The sequence below is a fragment of the Mugil cephalus genome, chromosome 19 (assembly GCF_022458985.1).
Source record: "Mugil cephalus isolate CIBA_MC_2020 chromosome 19, CIBA_Mcephalus_1.1, whole genome shotgun sequence".
Classification (NCBI taxonomy): Eukaryota; Metazoa; Chordata; class Actinopteri; order Mugiliformes; family Mugilidae; genus Mugil; species Mugil cephalus.
The window spans coordinates 4,698,176-4,721,388 of NC_061788.1; the positions used below are offsets into that span (position 1 = coordinate 4,698,176).

The 23,213-nt window shown below is 41.6% G+C and overlaps 2 protein-coding genes across 5 annotated transcripts; one reads left to right on the forward strand and one right to left on the reverse strand.

Annotated features, from left to right (window-relative positions):
• Positions 1 to 2,094: 2,094 nt before the first annotated feature.
• Positions 2,095 to 7,852, reverse strand: fbp1b (fructose-1,6-bisphosphatase 1b). Of its 2 annotated transcripts, none has more exons than XM_047570395.1 (9): positions 7,809 to 7,852; positions 6,089 to 6,355; positions 5,543 to 5,705; positions 5,375 to 5,467; positions 3,361 to 3,501; positions 3,107 to 3,244; positions 2,908 to 3,027; positions 2,609 to 2,798; positions 2,095 to 2,301 (listed from the first exon to the last, which is right to left on the reverse strand). In XM_047570395.1, the coding sequence occupies exons 1-8, from the start codon at positions 7,835 to 7,837 to the stop codon at positions 2,610 to 2,612; spliced, it is 1,140 nt and encodes a 379-aa protein (XP_047426351.1). In that variant the 5' UTR covers positions 7,838 to 7,852; the 3' UTR covers positions 2,095 to 2,301; position 2,609. The 2 variants fall into 2 exon arrangements, with proteins under 2 accessions (XP_047426351.1, XP_047426350.1); XM_047570394.1 differs by having other exon boundaries at positions 2,095 to 2,304.
• LOC124996956 (KN motif and ankyrin repeat domain-containing protein 1-like) lies at positions 7,626 to 20,839 on the forward strand. 3 transcript variants are annotated; one of them, XR_007110906.1, is made up of 12 exons: positions 7,626 to 7,825; positions 9,935 to 10,014; positions 10,768 to 13,302; positions 13,795 to 13,911; positions 14,806 to 14,914; positions 14,993 to 15,148; positions 15,243 to 15,330; positions 15,849 to 16,068; positions 17,791 to 17,933; positions 18,741 to 18,945; positions 19,468 to 19,566; positions 19,986 to 20,020. XR_007110906.1 is itself a non-coding variant. In XM_047570392.1 (12 exons), the coding sequence occupies exons 2-12, from the start codon at positions 9,978 to 9,980 to the stop codon at positions 20,043 to 20,045; spliced, it is 3,765 nt and encodes a 1,254-aa protein (XP_047426348.1). In that variant the 5' UTR covers positions 7,628 to 7,825; positions 9,935 to 9,977; the 3' UTR covers positions 20,046 to 20,839. The 3 variants fall into 3 exon arrangements, 2 of the variants coding, with proteins under 2 accessions (XP_047426348.1, XP_047426349.1); XM_047570392.1 differs by having other exon boundaries at positions 7,628 to 7,825; positions 18,741 to 18,941; positions 19,986 to 20,839; XM_047570393.1 differs by lacking the exons at positions 7,626 to 7,825; positions 9,935 to 10,014 and adding an exon at positions 10,426 to 10,523 and having other exon boundaries at positions 18,741 to 18,941; positions 19,986 to 20,839.
• Positions 20,840 to 23,213: the final 2,374 nt, after the last annotated feature.

Consider the following 23,213-nt stretch of genomic DNA (forward strand, 5'->3'; position numbering starts at 1 on the left):
ACCGGGATCTACGTAAATGATTTTATATCCCCTATGTACACAAAAGAGCTATTTGAAAAGCTTTGGGTTTAAGCTGTTACATGACTCACATACAATATTCTCACATCCAGAGGCTTTAATTTGCCAAAAGTAAAAAGGAGGTAATAAAAATTCCATTATACTCTCAGACGAGATTTTACATTTCAATGCAAAGTTTCCAAGTGACATCAGTGGTCAGTGTTCCACTCAGCTGTGTTATTATTTCGTTATTAAAAGCTCATTAAGATGCATATTAGACTTTAAATCTCTGTTGGAAGCAACAGGGCGGTATTCCCTAATGACGCCTATATATGCTGACTCTGCAGGGGCCATATCGTTCTGCAGATTCTAACAATTGCTTTCCTAAATACACTTGATTGGAGCAGATAGTTGGACCTTTTTGTTTTTCTCAGTGAGTTCGTATGGATTATTAGAGCTGTAGAACACTGGCGCCACCAAAACTAAACCAGACTCTGTTTCTTGTGCCAGAAATAATCAAGAGCTGAATATATAAGTTGTAATTGGAGAAGAATCTGGTCCACAGTTACTTTAGTTTACTTTAGTTGCTGTGTTTATGTCAGCTAGAAGAAGGCTAGCTTAGCTTAGCATATTATCATGTTACCATTTTTAATGTTTATAATGTTCATATTTACTTATATGAACTTGTATAGAATGAGACATTCACCGATCAACATTATGACCACTTACAGGATAAGTTAATAACTTGTGACAATTCAATTCCACTGTCATGAAAATTTGGAAACTGCAGTTCCACAAATGGCCACTAGAAGCTGACTCCAAAAACTAGTCAGTCTCCATAGACCCGTTACAGCAGAAGCAGATATGTTTAAAGCCTGGTACATATGGGGCGTCGTTTGTAAAGTTGTGCAAGTTAATCTGAACACACAATTTTTCCTGCATTTAGCTCCCAAAAAACAAAAAAAAATTAGGTGCAAAGTTTTCAATGTCATTTTTAATCACATTTACTAAATGTTAAATCTAAATGTTAAAGTTAAATCTAAATGTTAAATCTAAATGTTAAAGTTAAATCTAAATGTTAAATCAAAATGTTAAACATAAATGTAAATGTTTGATATAAATGTAAATATTAAATCTAAATGTAAATGTTAAATCTAAATGTTAAATCTAAATGTTAAATGTAGCGCTTGGCAAAACTAAATGTTTAGTTAATATGCTGCCGTTCAGTGGAAGTACCAAAATAAATGCTTCATTCTGATCAGTGTTGTGATGGGACTGTGCCTCTGTCATAGGTACAACAACTAATTTGGCCTCTGGACCTTGTTTGCTTAATTAGGCCGAATGTACTGTTGTGATTTATTTATTTTTTTAATAATAATTCACACGTTTAAATTGTTAAAGGTTTAATATGCATCACATTTTGTGACATGCTTTTTTCTTAACAGGCTGCTATGAGGACAACGGGTCTAAATGAAGCAGAATAAGAAGCCACCACAAACCTAAAAACCCGTCCCCATATGAGGACACAGGGTCTCAAGAGGTTAAACTAATTTTAAATGTCGTCTATGTAGAGTGTGTTCACATTGGTTTGCTTTAACAATAAAACAGCACTGGTCTGTGGTTACTTAGCTTTCCGAGAAACAATATCCTTTTTTACTTGTTCAGAGCTATCTGGACCTGCCTGGCCAAATAACATTATTTCTGTGAAAGGAACGCATTGTCCACGTACAAAAACTGGATGAACTGTCTGAAATTCAGGGAGATCAGGGCTCCGTAGAGGAGCAAATTGGTTTCACTCCCAGAGTGTCAGATCAAATCTGGGCGTAGAATGTGAAAAGACAGACCCTGCCCTCGTTACCGTCGCCAGGAAAGATTGTGAGCAAGTACTTGGGACCAGACTGTTGTTGTGCTTGGCCTCGTCCGCATGTGAGTATGTGGAATGAATTATACCTCGGCCCAAAAATGTTCTACGGGACTTGTGATAAGTCATACAGATAATTTAGTTTTGGATCTAGAATATGACTTTTTCCATCCTTAAATAGAGACAGCAACGGCGTTCCATGCACGCATGCTGAACTCAGTAAAGAATACAACATGTTTCAGTTTGTCTTTATTTAAAAAATACAGGCGTCGAGATGGAATTCACCCAGTGTGAGGCAGAGGTAGTAGATCCAGTCAGTCTGTCTTCTGGTTTCTTCATCAGTGCTTTTAGATGGAACGAGTAAAAAGCACAATCAACGTCCTGACTGAACCCAGAGTTTGTGTTGTCAGTCCTGTTTTATGTTGCTCACCACCAGACCTGACCTGCTAAATTGAAGAAAATGAAACAAATTTGTAGCATTTATTGTCCTAAATTGTTTGATTATTGACGCATAGACCGATCAGGCATTATATTATGACCACTAACAGGAGAAGTAACACTGTTAGTCACATCTACTGGACCTTAGGACGTGTGGATGTTAGACCAATGACAAATTCCCCTTAGAAAGCCCATGTCCATTCCCTGATGAGTCACAACTATTTTGAAGGTACAAGGGAGACCTATACAACATCAGGATGGTGGTCATAATGTTATGCCTGATCGGTGTATCGTAATAGCTGAGCTGAGTACCTCATTTGTTGTGCTTCTTGTAGATGGAAATATACTCCTGCACATCGTCAGGGGAGCCCAGGACCACAGGGACTCTCTGGTGGATGGAGGTTGGCTGGATGTCCAAAACGTTCATAGCTCCGGTGGTGGCCAGTCCTCCAGCCTGCTCCATGATGAAGGCCATGGGGTTGCATTCGTAAAGCAGCCTCAGCTAAAAAGCAAAGGGAAAGGAGAACACATGTCGTGAGTGTTTGAGGGTTTTTTCTTTCTTTTTTTTTTTTTAAATAAAATATCCATTTGTGGTAGCTCCATCAGCTCACCTTTCCCTTAGGACTCTTGACATTAGCAGGATATAAAAAGATTCCTCCGTACACCAAAGTACGATGAACATCTGCTACCATTGAACCGACATATCGACTCCCATATGGAGCGGAACCATCCTAGAAACAAGATATTATTAGATCCAGTTTCACAGAATATAACTCTCAGAAGAATAAAGATGAGGCAACTACAATTCACCTCTGGGTATTTCTTCTTTTGTAGGTACTCTGTCACATCTGGATAAAAATGCTGTGCGTATCCCTCATTCAAACTGTAGATTTTTCCCTTTTTCTTAATCTTCACGTCTTTGTCCACCAGGATGAACTCTCCGATTGACTTAAGAAAAACACACGGGGAAATGTCATTAAATTCACATTAAAAAAAATAAAAAAAAGCGCTGCAGCAAAAAAGCAACTCTTCACAATCAGTTTTTTTTTGGTGGTGAATCTCACAGGGTCGAGCATGAAGCAGTTGACTCCCTGACCAGTGGACAGGACGATCATGGTGGCGCTGCCGTACAGGGCATAACCTGCTGCCACGATGTTTCTTCCAGGCTGCAGAGCGTCCTTCTCGCATGGTTCCCCATTTGTGGTCTGTGGAGTACATGGAGAAACACATTTGGAAATTGAGGTAAATGGGGACAAGTGCAACGGTGCAAGTCTGATTAAATGTGTGTGAGGAAAAAATCCCCGCTTTAATCATTGGAAATCTTTGGAAATCTCTTAACAACAACGAACGTGTTTATCTTGGATACTTTCGGCTTGTGTCTTGAATGCCATTTCACCCAAAGAAGACATGCTATCACCAAACTAATTATGTTTCATCCTCTGAGGACCAACAACTTCAGAACGCAAACAAAAAACAGCTCTTATCTCATCCTGGACCGACTGACAGACCACGTATCAGTCCCTAAAGGTATGCTGATAAAATGACGTTATTGTAAACATCCATTGGGAAAGTTGCTCACTGGAAACTGTGCAAAAGTTCAGACGCTTTGAAAAGCAGCATTAGCATGTGATTGTCCAGTCTGATGTATAGTAGCAAGGGAGGGAGGACACAAAAGGTGTGACACTAACGGCAACAGAATGACTTTAATGAAAACTCAAAAACCAGATCTTAAGGGGTCTTTGCCCAAACACACATATCTTAAATCTAAACCATCCCTGATTATGGGTATGCACCTTTGTGGGCTAGCAGTTAAAAAAATAGTAATAGGAGCCCCCATATGGCTGAATTTTGAAATATGTTATCAACCATAAGCTTCTTAAATCAATCAGTAAGTTTACTTGCACGTGAAAAAAACTAATTATTGCCTTAATCCGACTTTAACTGGACAGCTTAAGTGCATGTAAACACTCCTAAGACACCCAGATAACGCAATTGGCAAACGATTTTCCCCGGCATGTATACCCCTTAATCAGAGTTTAACCAGACGTGCACATGCTCCACAACCACTGCACTGGCATGTGACCCCGGAACAAAAACATCCAAGAAAGCCAGAAGAAGAAGGTGAACAGAGCTGGTAGAGGAATTACCTGAGGGATGGCGCCAACTTATCTGCACCATAAGTAACATGCACATTACGTACGAGATTAAAAAAGCTGAACTATTATCCATCTGGTTGTTGTTTGAAATGCTGGTCTGACACATGAACGACTCCGTCTGTTTATTATGTAACGCAATAGGTCAACCATATTAACCCGTATTAACCCGCTGACAAGACACATATCGCCACATAGTGTGAAGGAGGAGGACATGTTCCCTTCAGTTATTTGATTTTCTCCATTGCATGAAAAACTGCAACAAGGACCACATTCAGACAGCTGAATTTTGAGCATAGCTCCATTAAGCTGTGCGTGTAAATGCACTGAACAAAGGCCCTACAATGCATCGACAATCCTCCACAACCCTGCCTAAAGGCTCATTTGAAGAACTGCGGAATGTACGTAACAGATGCGTGCATTTGACGCCAGTATGAGTAAATTTCTACTTGTGTGCTTGTCAATCTGTCTCCTCTTTCCTCTGTGTGTCAGAATTGTAGAATCAGTTTGAAAATAGCAGAAATGGAGAAAAAGTCGGAAGTAGTGAAGTGGAAATACGCTACCACCAAGCGGACCAATCACAGTTCTGTGTGGGGTCTAGGATCTGGACTAATTGACAAAGAGGTCTAAACTGAGCATTAGGGTCCCCCAGGACAGATTTTCCTAGCCTGGATCTCCCATACCCCAGAACATTGCTACTGCTAGCCACAAGCGCACACTTGAAGCCTGGAAACATGGACTCTCGTGTGAGCTTGTGATCTCACACACCCCAGAGAGACAAGGCCAGACAAAGCTGTCAGCAAGACTGGATATATGGCAAGAGGAAAATTAAAAAAAAAACGCAGCTCAAAGCGATGCGGAACAATAGGCTGATGTAACGACTTCATTGTATTTGAAATCCACACGCAATATTGGAGTCCCTGACCTTTTTGTAGATGGCGAAGATTGTTCCAATGGAGACAAGACAGTCGATGTTGGAGGAGCCGTCCAGTGGATCGAAGCACACGATGTACTTTCCCTGTGGAGGAGGAAAAACACATTTTTTTAATATATAAAATAAATAAATAAATAAACCAGACAAACGTGAACATACGCTCTTGTCTGGTTCCACAATGAGGGCGTTGTCATCTTCCTCTGAGACCAGCACGCAGGAGGTGAAGGAGGACTTGATCATGTTGATGACCAGGTCGTTGGAGAGGACGTCCAGCTTCTTCACCTGGTCCCCGGTCACGTTGGTGCTCCCAGCGATGCCATAGCTTCCCAGAGAGGAAACGGGAGGTGCATTTTAAACAAGGAAACTTGACAATACACAACAAAGACTCTCATACTTCAGTGAGAAAGTTATGAAAACCTTTTATCTTGTTGACCTCTGACCTGCCGGGATTGTGCACTACATGCATGGTTTACCTTTGGTCGAGGTGGGGGGGCTTAAGTTAAAATTGTTCACTGATTCTCTTGCAGCTACAGCAAAACACTGAACTCAAATAACTGAATCAGAATGGAAGCTAATACGTGCTAAAGAAAAATGACGCTGATATTAAACTTTATATTCAGAAATGCTATGTGCAGGATTTTGCTGCTGCTGCTGCTGCTGCTGCTGCTGCTATAATACAAAATAATAATAAAACATGCTACTCACAGGTTAGCAATCCCAGCCTTCCTGACAGCGGTGGAAATGGCTTTGACAGCGGTGCAGATGGAGTTGAGCAGGTTTGTCAGCTCCCCGGTTCCTTGGGCCTTCCTGCCCTCCTCCAGGACGAACCTGGTGAGGGTCAGCACGTTGGTATCGAAGGCTCCTCTCTCAGACATTTCGCTGTCAGGCGTGGGACTGGGACTGGGGCTGGGACCTGACGACCGTGACTGAAATACGTAAGCGTTTTCTTCTGCACAAGTTAAACGGTGGACTCTAGAACAGAGATAGGGGAAAAGAACAGGGGTGTGCAACTCTTCCGACCAATCACGGGTGTCCTTGCTAACAGCGAGGGGTTGGTTTGATCACTTCTCTGACCGCGGGTTTGAAAGAGCAAAGTTCAAAGATAGGTAGACAGCATTTTTTTTTGTTTTAAAGTAACAATAGCCTTGGCCTGATTGAATCTCGGACACAGTGACGTCTCTCGGTCTGTTTTTAAGTTGAGTTCTGGACTGAATGATCCTTTAGTCTGAGAGTACAAACAGCGTCGCATTAATAATTAATCCTGTTTCCTTAGTGCACTGTCTAAGGGCTTTGCTTTTTTTTTTTTTTTTCAGATCATATCTTAAATAGTTAACTCGACAAGCGGTTAACAAATTTTTACTGTTTAGTTTCACAACATCACACTATTTTTGGTTTTTGCCAAAGTAAAAGACTCCAGGCCAAAACATGCAGTCGCTAACATTAATACAGACTCCCATTACTCAGAAAATAAAAAACTCTGCTTGTACTGGAAATGACCACCTCAGCTCCACTCAGACTGCTGCTGCATGCCTCCCCTGCATGATCCTGAAGAAAAGCAAAGCTCAAATCATATAGATTTTATACAGTGTCACGTCGTGAGCTAGAAGTTAACCAGGTGTGATGATATCCACCACTATGAGGTCATGCATGATGGTCAGTTTTTATGTTTTCAGGTTAATTATAAATATAAAATAGAAGTTATTACGTGATTCTAAATTAACTGTAGCTGAGGATGTGAGTACCAGTTTTAAGAGTTTCATGCATGACAGAACTTATTTTATAGTCGCAAAATATTGTAAACATTCACAAAACTTTAAAATGTTTGTCTGTAGATAGTATTTTGTGAATGCCACTCGGTGTAGTTCTACACTGTGTCCACATGATGTCGCTGTGCACCTTAAAAGTGTTGAATATTAATGAAGTCTGTGACTGGATGCAATTCTAAAACGCCATAAAATGTCCCGCTCTTCACTTTCCTCAATCTGTTTGAGTGATGTAGTTTTATGCAAATTAAATCAGTCCCTTTATTTGCTCCTTAAAAATTCCGGAAGCAGCTTTGACATCTTACAACATAGTCTACACCCACCGCAGGAGCAGGACGACCAGTTATGTAGCTTTTTGGTTTATCTTTTCTGTGAAATCGAGTCAACAGAAGAAAAGACTTCATCAATATTTTACTGAAAGCCTCTTCATCACCTGACTGACTCCCAGGAGCACCTGTTGCGCACATTGACAGCTCCCCGCGCATGCGCAGCTCCTGCTCTCCTACTCTTGACGGGAAAACTTTACAGAAGCAGCGTTTATAGGTCAAAAAACAAAACAGGAAACAGGAGAAAGATAAACCTACGGTAGAAAGAAAAAAAAACATGTGCAAACTAAACTGTTTTACGTTTCTTAACTGCGTGACATTATTTTGAACGTCTACTTTCTCCTGGTGCACAGGTGAGTCCTCATCACGCTACATAGCCGCTGCTAAAGTAGGCTAACAGGTGCTTTTATTTCCGGTTTTAAAACAGAAAATTAATTAAATGCCAATTTTGTCACACGATTTTTAAAGAATGAGTTGCAAACCAGCATCATGTTCAGCTTTGTCCTGCAGCATATTTTCCTATCACGACCACAAGGCGTCAGGGTTTAGCAACATTCAGTATCATATCGCCTTTCAGCACAACAGAATGTCTTAGTTTTAAGGAATATCTGAAAATATATTGGTACAGTAAAACGAATACTATTTTCTGGAGTGTCTCAGCAGAAAATACAGCAGTCTATCGGCCCCCCAACAAAATGACTTACCTTCTAGATAAAAGCATCCCTTTCTCATTTTGCAAGATTGTAGGTGTGCTACGATTGGCCATAAGAAATACTCGCCTGTAGTAAATCCTGAAAAAAAATCTACAGTTATATTCATCTTCAGTTCATTTCAGTTCAAGTGTAAAGAAGACATTTCAAAGTTGCAGAAAACAGCATTAAAAAATTAGCCTGCTCTCCAATTTTAATGCGCTGTTGCTTTTTTAGTGTGTCTCTCCGACTTGGGGCAGTTGTTGCTGGAGGCGTAATGTTTGAAGGTAGCCTGTCCTTCAAGCACAGTCCTGTGAAAACGATACGCCAAGCAAGACTTGAGGCAATTTCTTTAGATTGAAGTCTGAATCCTTTTGCATGCAGGGATGAGCTAATTAAATAGACTTTAGGGGATCAAAGTGACTGTGACCTACCAAAATTCATATTCTAATTGTGCAGTTTCACTCAGATATCTAGTAGAATAAAAATGGTGGCATTTTATAGCCTAAAGGTCTAAATCCTTTCAAATTCTTTACTTCTTTGCCATAGACGAAGGCACATTTACTTATATTAGTGATGGGTTTTTGCTCGGCTGAGTATTTCTATAGGTGCTTCACACATGCAGAGGAATTTGCAGGCTACACTGGGCAATAATTGTTTGGCATCTTCAGCAAATAGCAGTAGTTGGCTCTATTGTATCACCGAGTCAGTACCTCCGTCTGTCCCGATAACTTCAGCATAAAATAGAGTCAGAACTGCTTTGTTCTTAAAGCATACTAATCAGATGATGTGTGCATTGAATGAGGATATCTGAGTTACATTGATGTAAGCAGTACAATGTTTTGATGTCGAACAGAAAAAGCATAAATATATAATAAAATCTTGCGTTTAAAATATTCTGCTGACCCATTCATAGTTTATAAGTTAGTCCCAGATTCGTTTTTTTTTTTTTTTTTTTTTTTTTTTCGTTTTCAACTCTGCATTCTTCAAATGAGTTTTCCCGAATCGCTCTGGAACATTCATCTGAGAGCTGGAGAAGCAGTCCTCCCGGGGTCACTGCGGCTAACGCTAAAGAGCCGTTGCTGAGCTTATTGGATTTATTGCATGAGGCCTGATGTCATGTCTGCTTGTTCAGAAGGAAAAGAAAGTGCCTCGAGGCAGCAGTGTAGAGAATTTTTGATGCAGAGTTATTCTGCGTCTCACATTTTCTGACCTGCTGGCAATTTTGCGACTAATCTTTAAATCTATGAAGAAATGAAACACAGTGATAAAAAAATCACATAGCATTTTGATAGTGTGCCGATGTCTTGACTGGTTAATTTTGGTCAGTGGCCTTTCTTCTTGGTGACATAACTCCACAAGTTTTTGGTATATTTTTCCCTTCGAGCCACTTACAAACAGTTGGTGCCGTGCGTCTAAATAAGACGATGATAGGAGCAGAGGAAGAAGCCTCCTTGAAACCTGCACATGCTGAAAACAGAAGGTGCTTACTGATGAGAAACTGATACGATGCAGCAGCGTCGCAGCGAGTCACTGTTGTGCGCTGAGGCTCTGGCTGTAGTTTTGCAGAATTATCTATAATGTGTCATGATCCGGTATTGCATTTCCTTTATGCAAGCGTTCCAAGGTTAGCTGTTCCTGACCGCCAGACCTGAGCTGAGAGGGAGTAACGGATTATACAAGGGAGGCACTAGGAATTTATATTAAAAAAAAGATAATAATCAAGATATGAAGTAAAGAAGTAAATTTGATATGTTTTTCTTTTATTTCCAGTCTTATACAAAGCTCTTACTGGATGATACTCTGAAACATATTCATGGCTCAAGGCAGTTACATCCTGAGAAATGTGTCAGGTAACTTTACTTTTCCACTAAATTAAATGTTTTAATAGTTGATACAGATTCTTTTACATTGGTGGTGCACAATATGTACCGAGCATTTTTTTTGTTAGTAGGCGTCATATTTTAGCATTTTAGCTTAACTTTGCAAAGAAGGGAAGCTCGGTGACAACTGTAATCTTTTAAAACTGAGAGATATAATGAATTCTTATTGTATTGTTTTGAGTATTTGGTTAGATTTTCTTTTGTTTATTCGCTGACTGAAGTACTTGGAGGATGTCTGCGCTTAAGATAACTTGCCAAGGGAATGGTCAGGGATTTAGAGGGAGAGTTGCAGAGTAATTATAGAGTGGGTTCAGTCTATGTAGAGACACATACCATTTGAGAGAGAAGTGGCTTCTGAAAACAGTGTCTACACGATCGGTAAGTCCTCCTCCGTCCCTCCTCCTCTGGTGGGACAAGCTCAGGGAGATTATAGACAGAAACATTTTGAGGTGAAGACTCTAGACTCGCACCACACTGAGGTAAGGAAAATAAAATTAAATTTAAAGATAGGAAGCCTTAAGAATAAAGAATTTTATTTTGTCTACAACATGGTGTTTTCTCTGTGATATATATATATATTTTAATATTTGTTGACAGCACCATGCATACAAGACTTTCTTAGCTTTTCTTTGCAAATAGTTTCTATTTTCATCTTTTTAATACTATTTTTTTTTTAGTTATAAGGAGTTATAAAATAAGACTGTTTTGCCGTTGGTCTAACAGATCAAAGCTCTGAAGAGTGTGTTCCTAACTACCTGGAGATTGACTGCAGTTTTCAGTCGGGTGTTGATCGCCTGGAGTCCGTGGACAGTTTCCAGAACGGCATCACCATTAAGCGTCTAAGCCTTAAAAGAAGGCCCAGAGTGGCCGTCGGTAATGTGGAAAAAACGCAGAGTGGCATTTCATCCGGACTGTGGCATTCTGCAGAATCCCTGTCATCGTCTGGCGGTGATGATGCAAGACTACTGGGCATGTCATCTACAGCTAGAGGTAGACCCCCTCTTCCTCCACCGCATGGTTCTTCATCGGACAACAAACCCTCCAGGATTGAAAGTCCAACAACCTCCCAGGTGCTCACAGAGTCAAAGCCTCAGCCAGCTGCAAGATCTCTTGCTGTGCAAAGACAAAACTCTGTGATGGAAAAGTCCGTTGCGGAGACCCACAAGCACTTGACTCAGGAGGTGATGAACCAGACTCCACCTCAACCCTTTCCCCGTCGACGACTTGCAAGCTTTGGAGGTGTAAGCTCCCCTGGGTCACTCTCACCCTTTACTGGCCTGGGTGCATATAATCAGAACAACAATGGAAACAAGCCTTCTGACACAGGAGCTGATATGTCTGCACACCTTGGCTCATCCCTGGGCACTAGAGGCAGCACGGGTAGCCTGAGGCTAAGCCCACAGAGCTCTGGTAGAACTACCCCGGTTTCAAGTCTTGGTCCCATGCATCTGCAGCACGTCCGTGACCAGATGGTGGTAGCTCTGCAAAGGTTGAAAGAGCTGGAGGAGCAGGTGAAAATCATCCCTATCCTCCAGGTAAAAATCTCTGTTCTTCAGGAGGAAAAGAGGCAACTGGTCTCTCAGGTCAAGAACCAGAACGACAACGAGACCGTGAATGACGTGCTGTGGAAAAGATCACATAGCTTGGAAGGGTCTGATCTTGATAGCAAGGTGAACGCTGCAGAAGAACTGAAACGCATTGGGAAAAATGATCTTGGTGAGTTCAAGCAACTCACAGAAGAGATGCAGGCATTCGAAAGAGCCTTCAAAGGTGGACAGTTTCAAACACGGCGTGGAAAATGTGAAAGCCCTCTGCACGAGAAGAGTGTCAGGTCAGTTGCAGTTGGAACTGACGAAGAAATTATCACGTCGTGTAAACCATCAAAAGAAAGCAAATACGCCTACACCGATCAAGTAAAGACAAGGTCTGTAGCAACAGAAGTGTCTGAAGTTAATCTTGGAATTTACACAGAACAGGAGGCAGAGCTTGACGCCCAACAGCTAATAAATGCGGCCTTGAAGGAGCGAATTTGTCAGTTAGAAGCCGACCTGAAAGAATCGGCCCTCCAGACGGAGTTGACCCGGCTAAAATTGGAGCTTCAGGCTGCAGGAGCAAGGAACCGAGTCGACAAGGCCTGTTTAACCAGACCATCCACTGCCAGCGCAGGCACAGAGGCGAAGCCAGACACCAAAAGCCAGGGAGTGGGTAATCACACAGAGCTCAAAGATGCCAGCACAGGGGAGCCAATAGAGGTGAAGACTGTGGGAGTATCTTGTGAGCCTAAGATGGAGGATATTTGCGCAGGGCCAGATGAACCCATGAGCCACTGGGAGGTCAGGGAGCGAGTGGCCACCAGGGAAATGGGCGTGGGGATCCAGGTTTTTACAAGAACGCAAGGGGTTGGGACAGAGGTGAAGGTATGCGATGCAGAAAGCAACACAGAGAGGCCAGTTGAGAATCTTAGGTCTAAGAAAGAAATGATTAAGAGCCATTCGGTGCCTTGTGGGAATTACTGTGTTGATGTGATCGGTTGTGAGGCAAAGGAAGTTGTTTCTCGAGGTGTGGCCACAGATCCGGTCAGAGGCGTTGATTCGGGTGTCATGGCTTCCCCTCAGACAGCTTGCCAGCGCACCAACACCATTTCCAGTTCAGTGTCTCGCTTTACCAACACCAGAAAAGCCTTCAGCTCAGACTCCAGCACAAACACCCTCCTCAGCACCCAGGACAAGCACACCAACACCGCTCACACTTCCACTCGGACGGTGTCTGTAGGGAACAGGGACAACAGATGCACCACAGACACCCGCACAATTGGCGTAGGCACTGCAAAGCTAGCAGAGAGCATCTCGAAACAAACGCAAGAGACGGTGATCAAGGTAACTCGAGACACCGGCGTCGGGTTTACAAACATTAACGAAAACTTTCTGGTTGGACTGAAAACTCGGAATATGGCCTCTGGACCGTCTCATCTGCCCGACCCCATCAAGACAAAAAGCATCGGTGTAGGGGAAGGGAGAATACGGGATTTGTCAGCTTCGCCCAGCACACCTGGGCCGAATGTCCAGCAAACCACACAGTTCCAGTGGGACCAGGAGTTAAACCATTACATAGAGAAGATGCATTTGATATTCAGGGAGCATGGGGACCTACTCACGGACGGCTGCACTGACCATAACAGCAGCCCCAAGCTGCTCCGCAGTAACAAAGCTGTGACACAAGGAGAGACGGAAGTTCATCTCTTCAATTCTCAGCCAAAAGGTAAAACCGTAGCGGCGCAGAGTTTCGTAGTTGGGTCATAGTTTGAGTGTAGTTTCACCACAAAGTATTATGTGCATCCTTTGGGACATTTACAAAGATAGATGATGCATATAACATTGATACAGCTTACATTGGCCAGATTCTTTCCATTCATTTTGCTAATGCTATGCTATATCTCCTGGTTTATCATCATCCATTTATAAAAAAAAAAAAAAGGACTTTCCAGGATACACCATAAGAACATTTAAATTATTCTTTGCTGCAATGAGTAGGAACATGTATCACACCACCTGTGCAGTTGCAAAACCTATTCATCCAAACATTCCTCCAGATTTCCACTGTCTAACACTCCATATGGTGTCACAAATGTGCTAAAAAAAGTTTACTATGTTCATTTAAAATGTTCATGTTACTATGTTCATTTAAATCTGCAGTATCGTGTTATTTTTCTGCAGCCAACTGAGACTTTCTCTCCTCATTTTCAAATTTCAGTCGATTCTTCCAAGAACAACAAAGCCAATCCGGGAATCTGTCAACGAGGCGACACCGATTCAGACGTGAAGAGAATGATCAAGATGTTAGAACAGCAGGCGTCCTCGGCTCAGGAAGGTAATCACGGCCTGTTTGTGCACAACTTTAACAGCACCTCAGTAAACAGTAGGTGGATAAGAATGTTTCTCTGCAAAAAAAAAAAAAAAAAACTTTAAAAATATTTTACTTTGAAACCGCTCCCGAGGGCCCCGGTTAAAACTTCCACTAGGTTCCAGAGGAAGTGGTTGTCTCTGTCTTTGCAAATTAACTTTCTGAGTTATACACTTGCAATGTTTGGAATGTTGACTGGTTTTGGAAGGCGCCTCGCACCACATAGTAGTTTGTGGCCGCAGGGTCTAAAATTGAACGGCTTCGTAGGAGGAACTGGTGTCAGAGGATACTGGTCTTTGCAAATGAGGCTTTCGGTTTTGTACGAATATCCTCACCATAGGCTGTATAAATATGGACAACACTACGCTACTACGTTCTGCTCTAACACCACCAGTTACACAGAAATGTTGGATTATGCACTGCACTTGTTTTTAATGTTTTTTTATGTATTTATTTTATTTTTACAACTCTCATGGTCCCACAGGCCACTTCACAACGCAGTTGGCATGGCAACTGTAACTGGTAGTCGCCATTATGTCACATCCTGTTGCTATAATGTCAAATAACTAACTAAAACTACACATTATTGAACACGCATCAGTATTATATTAAATACCATAAATGACAGAAACCATCCTTGAAAAAATAATTATTTGACATGTACTGTAGTGTTTTACTACTGTCCCATTCACTAACATGGACAAGGTGGAGCTTATGTCCTATACTGCGGCTGGCCACTAGGGGGAGCTCTACTCGCATTATACAGTCTATAATCCTCAGCTCCTGCCCAAATTGACCAGGTTGGTAGCTAGGTCTATTATCCTACATGTGTTGTGTAAGTGCTGCATAATTTTTTTCTAGAGAGGTCAGCTAACGCCGGGAAGCCACTTTCTGAAGTGAAGAAACAAAACCGGGATCAGTGCTGCAGCAGCAGGAGGAGGAGTATGAAGTTCATGAGGGTGACTACAGGGTAAGTGTCTAATGTTTAACATTTTACAGCTGGGTTTTTATATATTTAGTGTATTAAACTTGTGTGCTTTGTCCTCAGATTGGACCCTGCGTCAGATTATGAGGACACTGCAGTAGAAAGAATAGGAAATAAAACATTAAGGGAAGCGCCTCCAGATGGAGTCCAAGCAAGAAAGGGACAAGACGCCTCCAACAAAGGGTTGAAAGGGTCTGCAAGATTATATACACAACAGAGGTAAAGTAAATCCAAAACTTTGACAAGTTCACCCAAGTCTGAGTCTAGTAACCTATAATTTTTATTTTATTGTGTTTTTTGTTTTTTTTTTAAGGTGCAAGTTAAGTGAAAGGATGTTTTCTGCCTGTCAAGCCTTAAAGATGCACCTGAGTGATGAGGCTGCTTTACCCAGCAGAGAATTGGTATGTTTTGCTCCCTATCATCAGTGAGAGAGCCACTCAGGGTCGACATGTGTGTGGGCCTGTGCATGTATGTCCCGTGATCGGTGTGGAGGGATGCTTGGGCTGGAGAATTGGAGGCAAAAAGCGTACGACTGTGTTGATGGAGTAATTTTCTGCCGTTGTATTTTCTTGAACTCGAGAATAATGACTTTTCCAAGTGGAGGAGACTCCTCACTCCCGTGGTAATTTGGTAAATAGATGGAAGTACATTCAAAAGGGAAATCAAGGCAGACTTCATTATAAAACTTGAAATACTAACAAAACTATCAACACTATTGTGTTTTAAATTATTCCTCTTGCTTCATACCTTTATTTGTGAGATGTTTATAGTCAGTTGTTGCTGTCTTGCTCCGCGTTCTTTTAGTCTCATTCCTGTGAGATTATTCTAAATTGCTCTATTACTGAAAACAGCAAAGCATTTATGGCAATGCAAACATTATCTCGTCTCATATATGTTCCATTCTTTTGCCCCTTTACAGCAGGATTGTCTACACACACTAGAGCAAGAGTGGTTCTCCGTGTCCAGCCACAGGTCGGCTTCTCCTGACACCCTGAGGGACTTCATCTCTGCGTTTCGGGTCATTTCCCCCTCGGTTTTGCGACACATAGTTAATATGGCTGACGGCAATGGAAACACGGCTCTACACTACAGCGTGTCTCACTCCAACTTCGGAGTTGTCAAAACACTGCTTGATGCAGGTACATTAACACTCGAAAGAGCACGTACACTTAACTCAAATATTTAAAGGTTTACAGAAAAATGATCCTGCTCCTGCTTAAACCCTCTGCAGTTCCAAAAGGACTTCAATTGTTGCAGGTTTTCTGCAGGAATGCACAGCCAGTCAACACTCTGCTGCACACATTAATATGGATCCCATGTGGCCACTAGGGGGCAAAAGTGTTAACACAGAGTAAGACTCTCTGTGCATCGTGAGATAAAATAGAAAATATAGATGAAAAGAAATGGTTTCTTCAACGAGGGACGAACATAGGACGTCCAAAGAAGTCGAGTCTGGATGTGAAGATGTTTAAATAAAAAGGAAAAATCTGCTTGAAGCATAAATAGTGGAGAAGGACCAATTATTCTAGTATGTATATGGGGGTGCATAGAATAAAATAAAAAAAATATCACAGAAGAAAAATGCATGCACAATGTGTCTACTATACAATAATATATATATATATATATATATATATATATATACATACATACATACACACACATATATATACACATATGGGAAATAAAGATGTACTTGAGAAATCCCCCTTTAAATGCTACATAACTATGACAACCCTCTCCCATCTGTTAATTGGTTTACAAGGACCCAAATGTAATTCAGGGCCCGTCTATTCAGAGGCTTTTGTCAATATATATTGAACAGGCAAAAACAGAACTGGTGTCCCGTTTCCTTACTTTTATCTAAAATCTCTACTTCAACTTTCAGAGGTTAGACCCAGTTCTGTCTGCGGCTGGTGCAGGCTGAACAGAAATATAGATAATTGGCAAAGAGGCGTTCGCACCATGACACGTGTTTACGGTGGCGATGTTTATAGTGTGCCTGATTGCTTTAAATGGACAGTTAAATAATAACCAGACCTTAAAAGTAAAGTTTGACTACATCCTAAACGTCTGCAAAACCTGAGAAGTTTGGTTAAGGCAGTTTGATGCTTCACATTGTGCACTTAGTGTTCGTTCAGCCCTCAAATTGCATGAGTTTGAGAACTTTAAATGGCATCGCTGCAGTAAAACGTCAGATAATTAAAGTGTTGACTTTTATTTTCTGTGAATCTACACATTTACAAGAGATCGCTGGTGTTGTTATCCTTAAGTGTTGTTTTATTTCTTTATTTTTTTTGCAAAAAAAAGTTCAAAAAAATTCAACATAAAATGGAGAGAATATGAGATTAAATAATTATTATATATGATCACTTAAATATGATAATAAATCTGTCTATTTCCATTTCTATTCATAACACAAGGTAGAGCCAGCCCCTTATTCAATCCATTCCACTCATTAATATTAATTTAATTCAAGTAATTAAGTAATATCTTTCAAAACTGCAACCATTTTGGTCGCAAATGTAATCTGTGCGACTTCAAAACATTTGAGAGCAAACAGTTATTGTGTTGTGAGCAAAAGCCACATCTCTATGTTGATCAGTTACTGTTGGAATTTGTGTTTGTTGTTGCAGTTTAAAAACAGACTGAAATAATAACAATAAATACATTCTTAGTATTTGTTAACGGTGCATCTCCTGGGGGCTGAGCCTCCCCTGCCCTTAAAACCTAGTGACGCCCCTGCACGAGACTCATCATTTCTGTTTTTTAATTGCTACTACAAAGGCGCATTTTTTGGCAGATATTTTTTAAATCTATTTTGTCTTTCTACTTCCACCAACTGGCCACTGTCGCTGCAGATGTTTGCAACGTGAATCAACAGAACACGGCGGGTTACACGCCCATCATGCTGGCCGCTCTGGCCGCTGTGGAAAACCCGGAGAACGTGAGAGTGCTGGAGCGGCTCTTTGCGAAAGGAGACGTCAACGCCAAGGCCAGCCAGGTCAGTCTGCTCCCACGTAATGGGCGGGGTAACGTCCTCCAAACACATTTTTTCTTTGTTTTATTTTCAAAAATTGTGTGTCGTTTGCCGCTGTGGGTATTACAAAACAGGCTCGTGCAAATAGAAGCAGATTTTCTGTGTTGTTTTGGCTACTTCTGCAGCTGTTCGCTTATCTTACCCACTAACTGGGGGCCAGTTTGCTCATGTGTGCAGTTTAATGACAAACTAACATGCTGCAACTCACACTGTGAGTTTTAACGATTTAATACCAAAACTTCCAACTGCAGTTTATAGGTTGTGTTTTTATTCTTTTTATCATTTATGTTCAAATATTGGCAGATTTTCATGTTTTGCTGACCTGTGCACTGATAAAAAGAGAAGTCATGCAAAAAATAATAACTTGAACTGCTAAATAAATCTATTCCATAATTCAAATTAGTGTGAAATATTTTTTTGATGACTGTGATATACATCAGGGGTCTTCAACATTTTTCAGGGTTAGGACCCTCAAACTGATGGAGAGATTAAGTAGGGACCCCCTAAATATACATTATTATCATTTTGCATTATATATGAAACTATTCCTCATCCCATGTTAAGGAGTAGTTAAAGAAATTTAAATTTGTGTGGAGTGAAATAAAAGAAATATATAAAAAATGTCTAATCAACCAAAGATTTTGCGAGCCCATTGCAGTTTGAAGCCTTATGATACACATGACTCAGAATGCAGAAAGTGTTTGACTGATAGACGAGCTATAAATATATGTCTATGTCTGACTAATCGACCCCCTGCCTCCTGCTGCTCAGGCTGGTCAGACGGCCCTGATGCTCGCCGTGAGCCACGGCAGGATGGACATGGTGCAGGCGCTCCTGGCTCAGGGGGCCGAGGTCAACATCCAGGACGACGAGGGCTCCACCGCGCTGATGTGCGCCAGCGAGCACGGCCACGCCGACATCGTCAAACTTCTGCTGGCGCAACCTGAGTGCGACACCGCCCTGACTGACAGTGTATGTGAGTCATTGACTCTCCTCTGCGCCTACAACAGGCCGACAACTTGTTCAGGAGAATACTAACAAACTTCCATTTCTGTTAATTAGAAAAATAAATAAATATGTGGAAGTTGTTTTTCAGAATGAAGGGAAATTACTTTTCATTCGTTGCAGCAGCTCATACTCAAAGTGTTCCAATGTTCAGAACAAAGAGCAATGTAGGCAATAAGAATATATCAGAACAAGTAGGCAATGCACACGTCAATGTAAAAAAAAAAAAAAAGTATAAGTGCACATGTTCTAAGAGCTGTTGCTCTATAATAACATTGAATGTGGCGCATAGCACAGTGGGAAATTACTGCACATGGCGAGTCCAGTAAATATAAAGAAACATGTTCAAGTACACGAGAAGAAAGAGAACATGAGTTATTGCGTAATATCAGTGTAAATATAGGAATTTATCCAACCGGAGCGGGACACACATTTACTGTGGCGCTCCGTAGTGCCTCTCCATGTAATCATTTCTGATATTGTGTGTTACCAGGATGACAGCACGGCCCTGTCCATCGCACTGGAGGCGGGACACCACGACATCGCTGTGCTCCTCTATGCTCACGCCAACTTCTCCAAAGGACACGCGGGGGTACGTGCCGCGAACGTCTCGCGCTAAAACTCGATTCGCTGTTTAGTTTTACTAATATTAATATTTGAACATGTGTATTATTTGAGTAGCTTAATATTGAATGATGATAATAATGAATATTTATGAATAGCACTAGTTTAATATAGGACCCATATAGTAGGTAGGGGGGCTCTACTTAATCGTTGAAGACCATCTTGAAAAAGTAAAAACACAAATCACAGGACGTCTGTGTTATAAGAAATAGTAATTTTTGGTGTAAGTTTGACTAAAAGAACTACTGTCTTGGTCGATTCGCACGGGATTACGATCACAGACGACCTCCACTCTTATTACAAATTACCAGAGGTCCCCTGATAAAACTAGTCCCGTGAGAAGAGGGCTTAACACATAATTAACACTATTTTTTTTTATGTCAACAGGCTGCTGCTCGTCACAGTGGAAAGTCACTCCCTTCCTCTGGTGGAAGAAATGTCTTTTGAATGAAGGGTGGCGTCTTGTGTCTTATCTCCGAGGTGATTCCATGTGACAGTAGTGCTATTCATTCTCCAACGGCATGCATACCAGTCTGACATTATACCATAACTCAGCGAGAAATGTACTGTTTTATATTAATTTTTGCCTTTAAACGTAAAGTTTTAAAGTTTCAAAGCAGGAACTGAACCCATATTTATTTTAAACACTTTACGATTACATCAACCACAATCTCTGAGGTTACTGAGATGTGTATCTGTTGCTAAGAGTCACAGGAAATTGTTCTTGCTGAGCGTTAGATGACTATCAGCGTTATTCTTATATCTGTTTGTTTGGAGCCAGTAGAGTGTAAGTGCTTTCTCGCTACGCTGTCAAGCATGTTCACACTTTGGTCTGTGTACTGAGGAAACAAACAAGATGTAATTGGTGATGAGCTTTAGAGGAGCTGGCAGTCAGACTTTCATTTGGACCCTGCCAGGCTAGTTGCTTCCACCTGGTTTTCCAATCCATTCTAATCAGCTAACAGAAGAATATGGACCGAGTGGTTTAGTTCTCGTCTTCTCACAGCGACAACCGGAATAAGTTTATTTCCCGCAACGCTGACTGACCCCTTTAAGGCGGCCTGTGTGTTATAGTAGACGGGTTTCACTGTTTTAAAGGCTGAATGTTTTCTCTTCTGTGTCTAAAGTGACTTCTCATCATTAGTTATTGAAGGTAATTGACTGTTTAATATTCCTCTCCGTTTTCGTGTGAGTTTCACTTCCTCTTTCATATATTGCTAATTAAACAGGTTTCAGTATCAGCCCGTTTCTTGAATTTTCTCTTGTGAAGCGACTTGGCTTTGTGAAGGCTTTTTCCCGGGCCGTCTTTCTTTCACAGGGATCGTCCACTTTACATTTTGAGCACCTGCTCGGAATACAGCTTCGGCTCCACTTTCAGATCCCAGCAAATCAAAGGCAATCTTGGCTCCGCTCCTGTTTGCACTGCAGCAAATTAAAACTGGATTTCAGCTCTGAACGCTCAGTCGAACATCCACAATAACCTGTGCCATTAATATGAAGAGGGAAGAAAAAATTAGAAACACAAACCAGGCATAACATTATGACCACTGACTGGAGAATTAACCCCCTATTTGAATTACCGTAACTCACCGACGGACAAAATTCAAAGTGTTGCTGCACAGCAGGAAGTTGTGCTTTTGTCTAGAAAGACCTTCGTGACATCTCAAGGGTATAACTAACTTTGTTTTTACCAACACATTCCTCCAAACAACTCTCTCTTCCTGGGGCTCCATTGCTCTCCAACCTGCAGCCGACAGCAGCGGTGCATCATCATTACCGTAATGCACAAAATCTTTGGTTGATTAGACATTTTTTAGTATTTTTTTTAAGTTTTACCCACAGTTTTCCCCCACAAATTTAAATTTCTGCAAATACAAATGAACATGACTCCAAGACGTTGTCTTTCAGTCAGCACTTCACTCATTCAGAGATACAGGAGCTGTCTGAACAGCGCACTTTCACACAGAGCGCCACACTAGACCTGTCAATCTAAGCTTCCTGCACACAGTAGGCCCCGCCCCTATTGCTGCTGAGCCAATCACGAGGCCGCATATTTACACGCTGACTCTGTCAAGTTCCTCACAATTGGCCGAGAGCCTGTTCAGAAGTGAAAGGTGAAATCCAGAAGCACGGTACAATATTAGCAGAAGAGAAGCTAACAGCGCATCAGCTGAGGCCAAAATGTTACTGTCCCTACTTCATTTAGCTATGTTTAAAGGTAAAGATATGTATGTTTATGGTAGTTGCATGGCCACCATCCTGCTGTTGCACATGTTTGCCTGAAAAATGTTGAAGACCACTGGTTTAGAAGCAAAAAAAAAAAAACGTAAAGAACAGCACAAGGTGTTGACCTGACCTCCAAATTCACTAGATCCCAAACTGATCGAGTATCTGTGGGATGATCCATGGATACAGGGCCCCTCCCCTCAACCCAAAGATGCCGCCCAGGTGTAGCCCATAGGAAGCTTAAGACCCCCCCCCCCCCCCCCCCCCCCCCCCCATCGTCCCCCAGCGCGTCCCATTCTTTTCTGGGAGCTTGTGTGCGTGTGAGTCTCTCTGACTCTGAGTCATTTCCCAGCAACAGCGGTAAAATACAATGATGCACAGGGTCCAACACCACCATAAAAAAAAATAAAAAAATAATAAAAATAAATAAATAAATTGCTGTTGCCATGGTAACAGTCAGCAGTTTTGAGCAAGTGGTTCCTGGCGGCATATCTCTGTTTGAGGTCTGAGGTTAATTCTGTCACTTAATATAGCCCATTATTTGAGCAGAAAACCTTATTCTCCATCAGGACAGATGCGGATAAAGTCCAGATATGTTCTGTTTCTTCATTAAGCGCGATACAATGCCGAAATGAAAGGCTGTGATTTCATGCTAAATTAATACTTTTACTTACAGAGCCTGTACATCAGTGTGGCATAACATTATGACCACGTTATCTGTGTGCTGATCCACGGAGGCCCCTCCCCCCAGTTGTGTTTCCAGACACCACAGCGCACCCCCACAAGGCCCATGTCCACCCTCCCCGTGACCCACAGCCTCACAGTCGTGGGGATTTTGTAAATTTTTAACCACCTCCCTTGAGCTCGCAAGATGTTTCCGCTGCGAACTAGAAGAAGAGGAGAAAAGAAAAATGTATCCTTGAAGGTTTGGTTTGAAAAGACAGTTATGAGCTCCGTTGGTAAAACCATCGGGAGTAAAGCACACACAAAGTCTGAAGCAGATTCTAGTGTTTTGTGCGTCAGTCATAAATTAATATCCAACATTTTTTCTTTCTTTTTTCCCTCTGATTGTTGAAATTGACTTTTAGTGAGCTCCACTAAAACAAAAAGTGTGTTTGATCCAGTTTGCTGACTGCGAGATAGTCACAACTAGCTTATAGAAGTAAGAAATAGACTGTGTACGTGTTTTAGGGGTGACAAACGGCCTTGGCCGGCTCTCGAGAAGATTGACTGAACTGCGTGACTCGAGGGCGGCGCTGGAGGCCCGTTTAACTCGCGGGCTTCTTGATTTTCTCTGTTTCCACTGAATTCCATTTGCAGCAGCTCAGGTCCTGCGGCTGCCAACTTTCTACCGAACACAAAAGGACGATGCCTATCTTTACGGCCTTG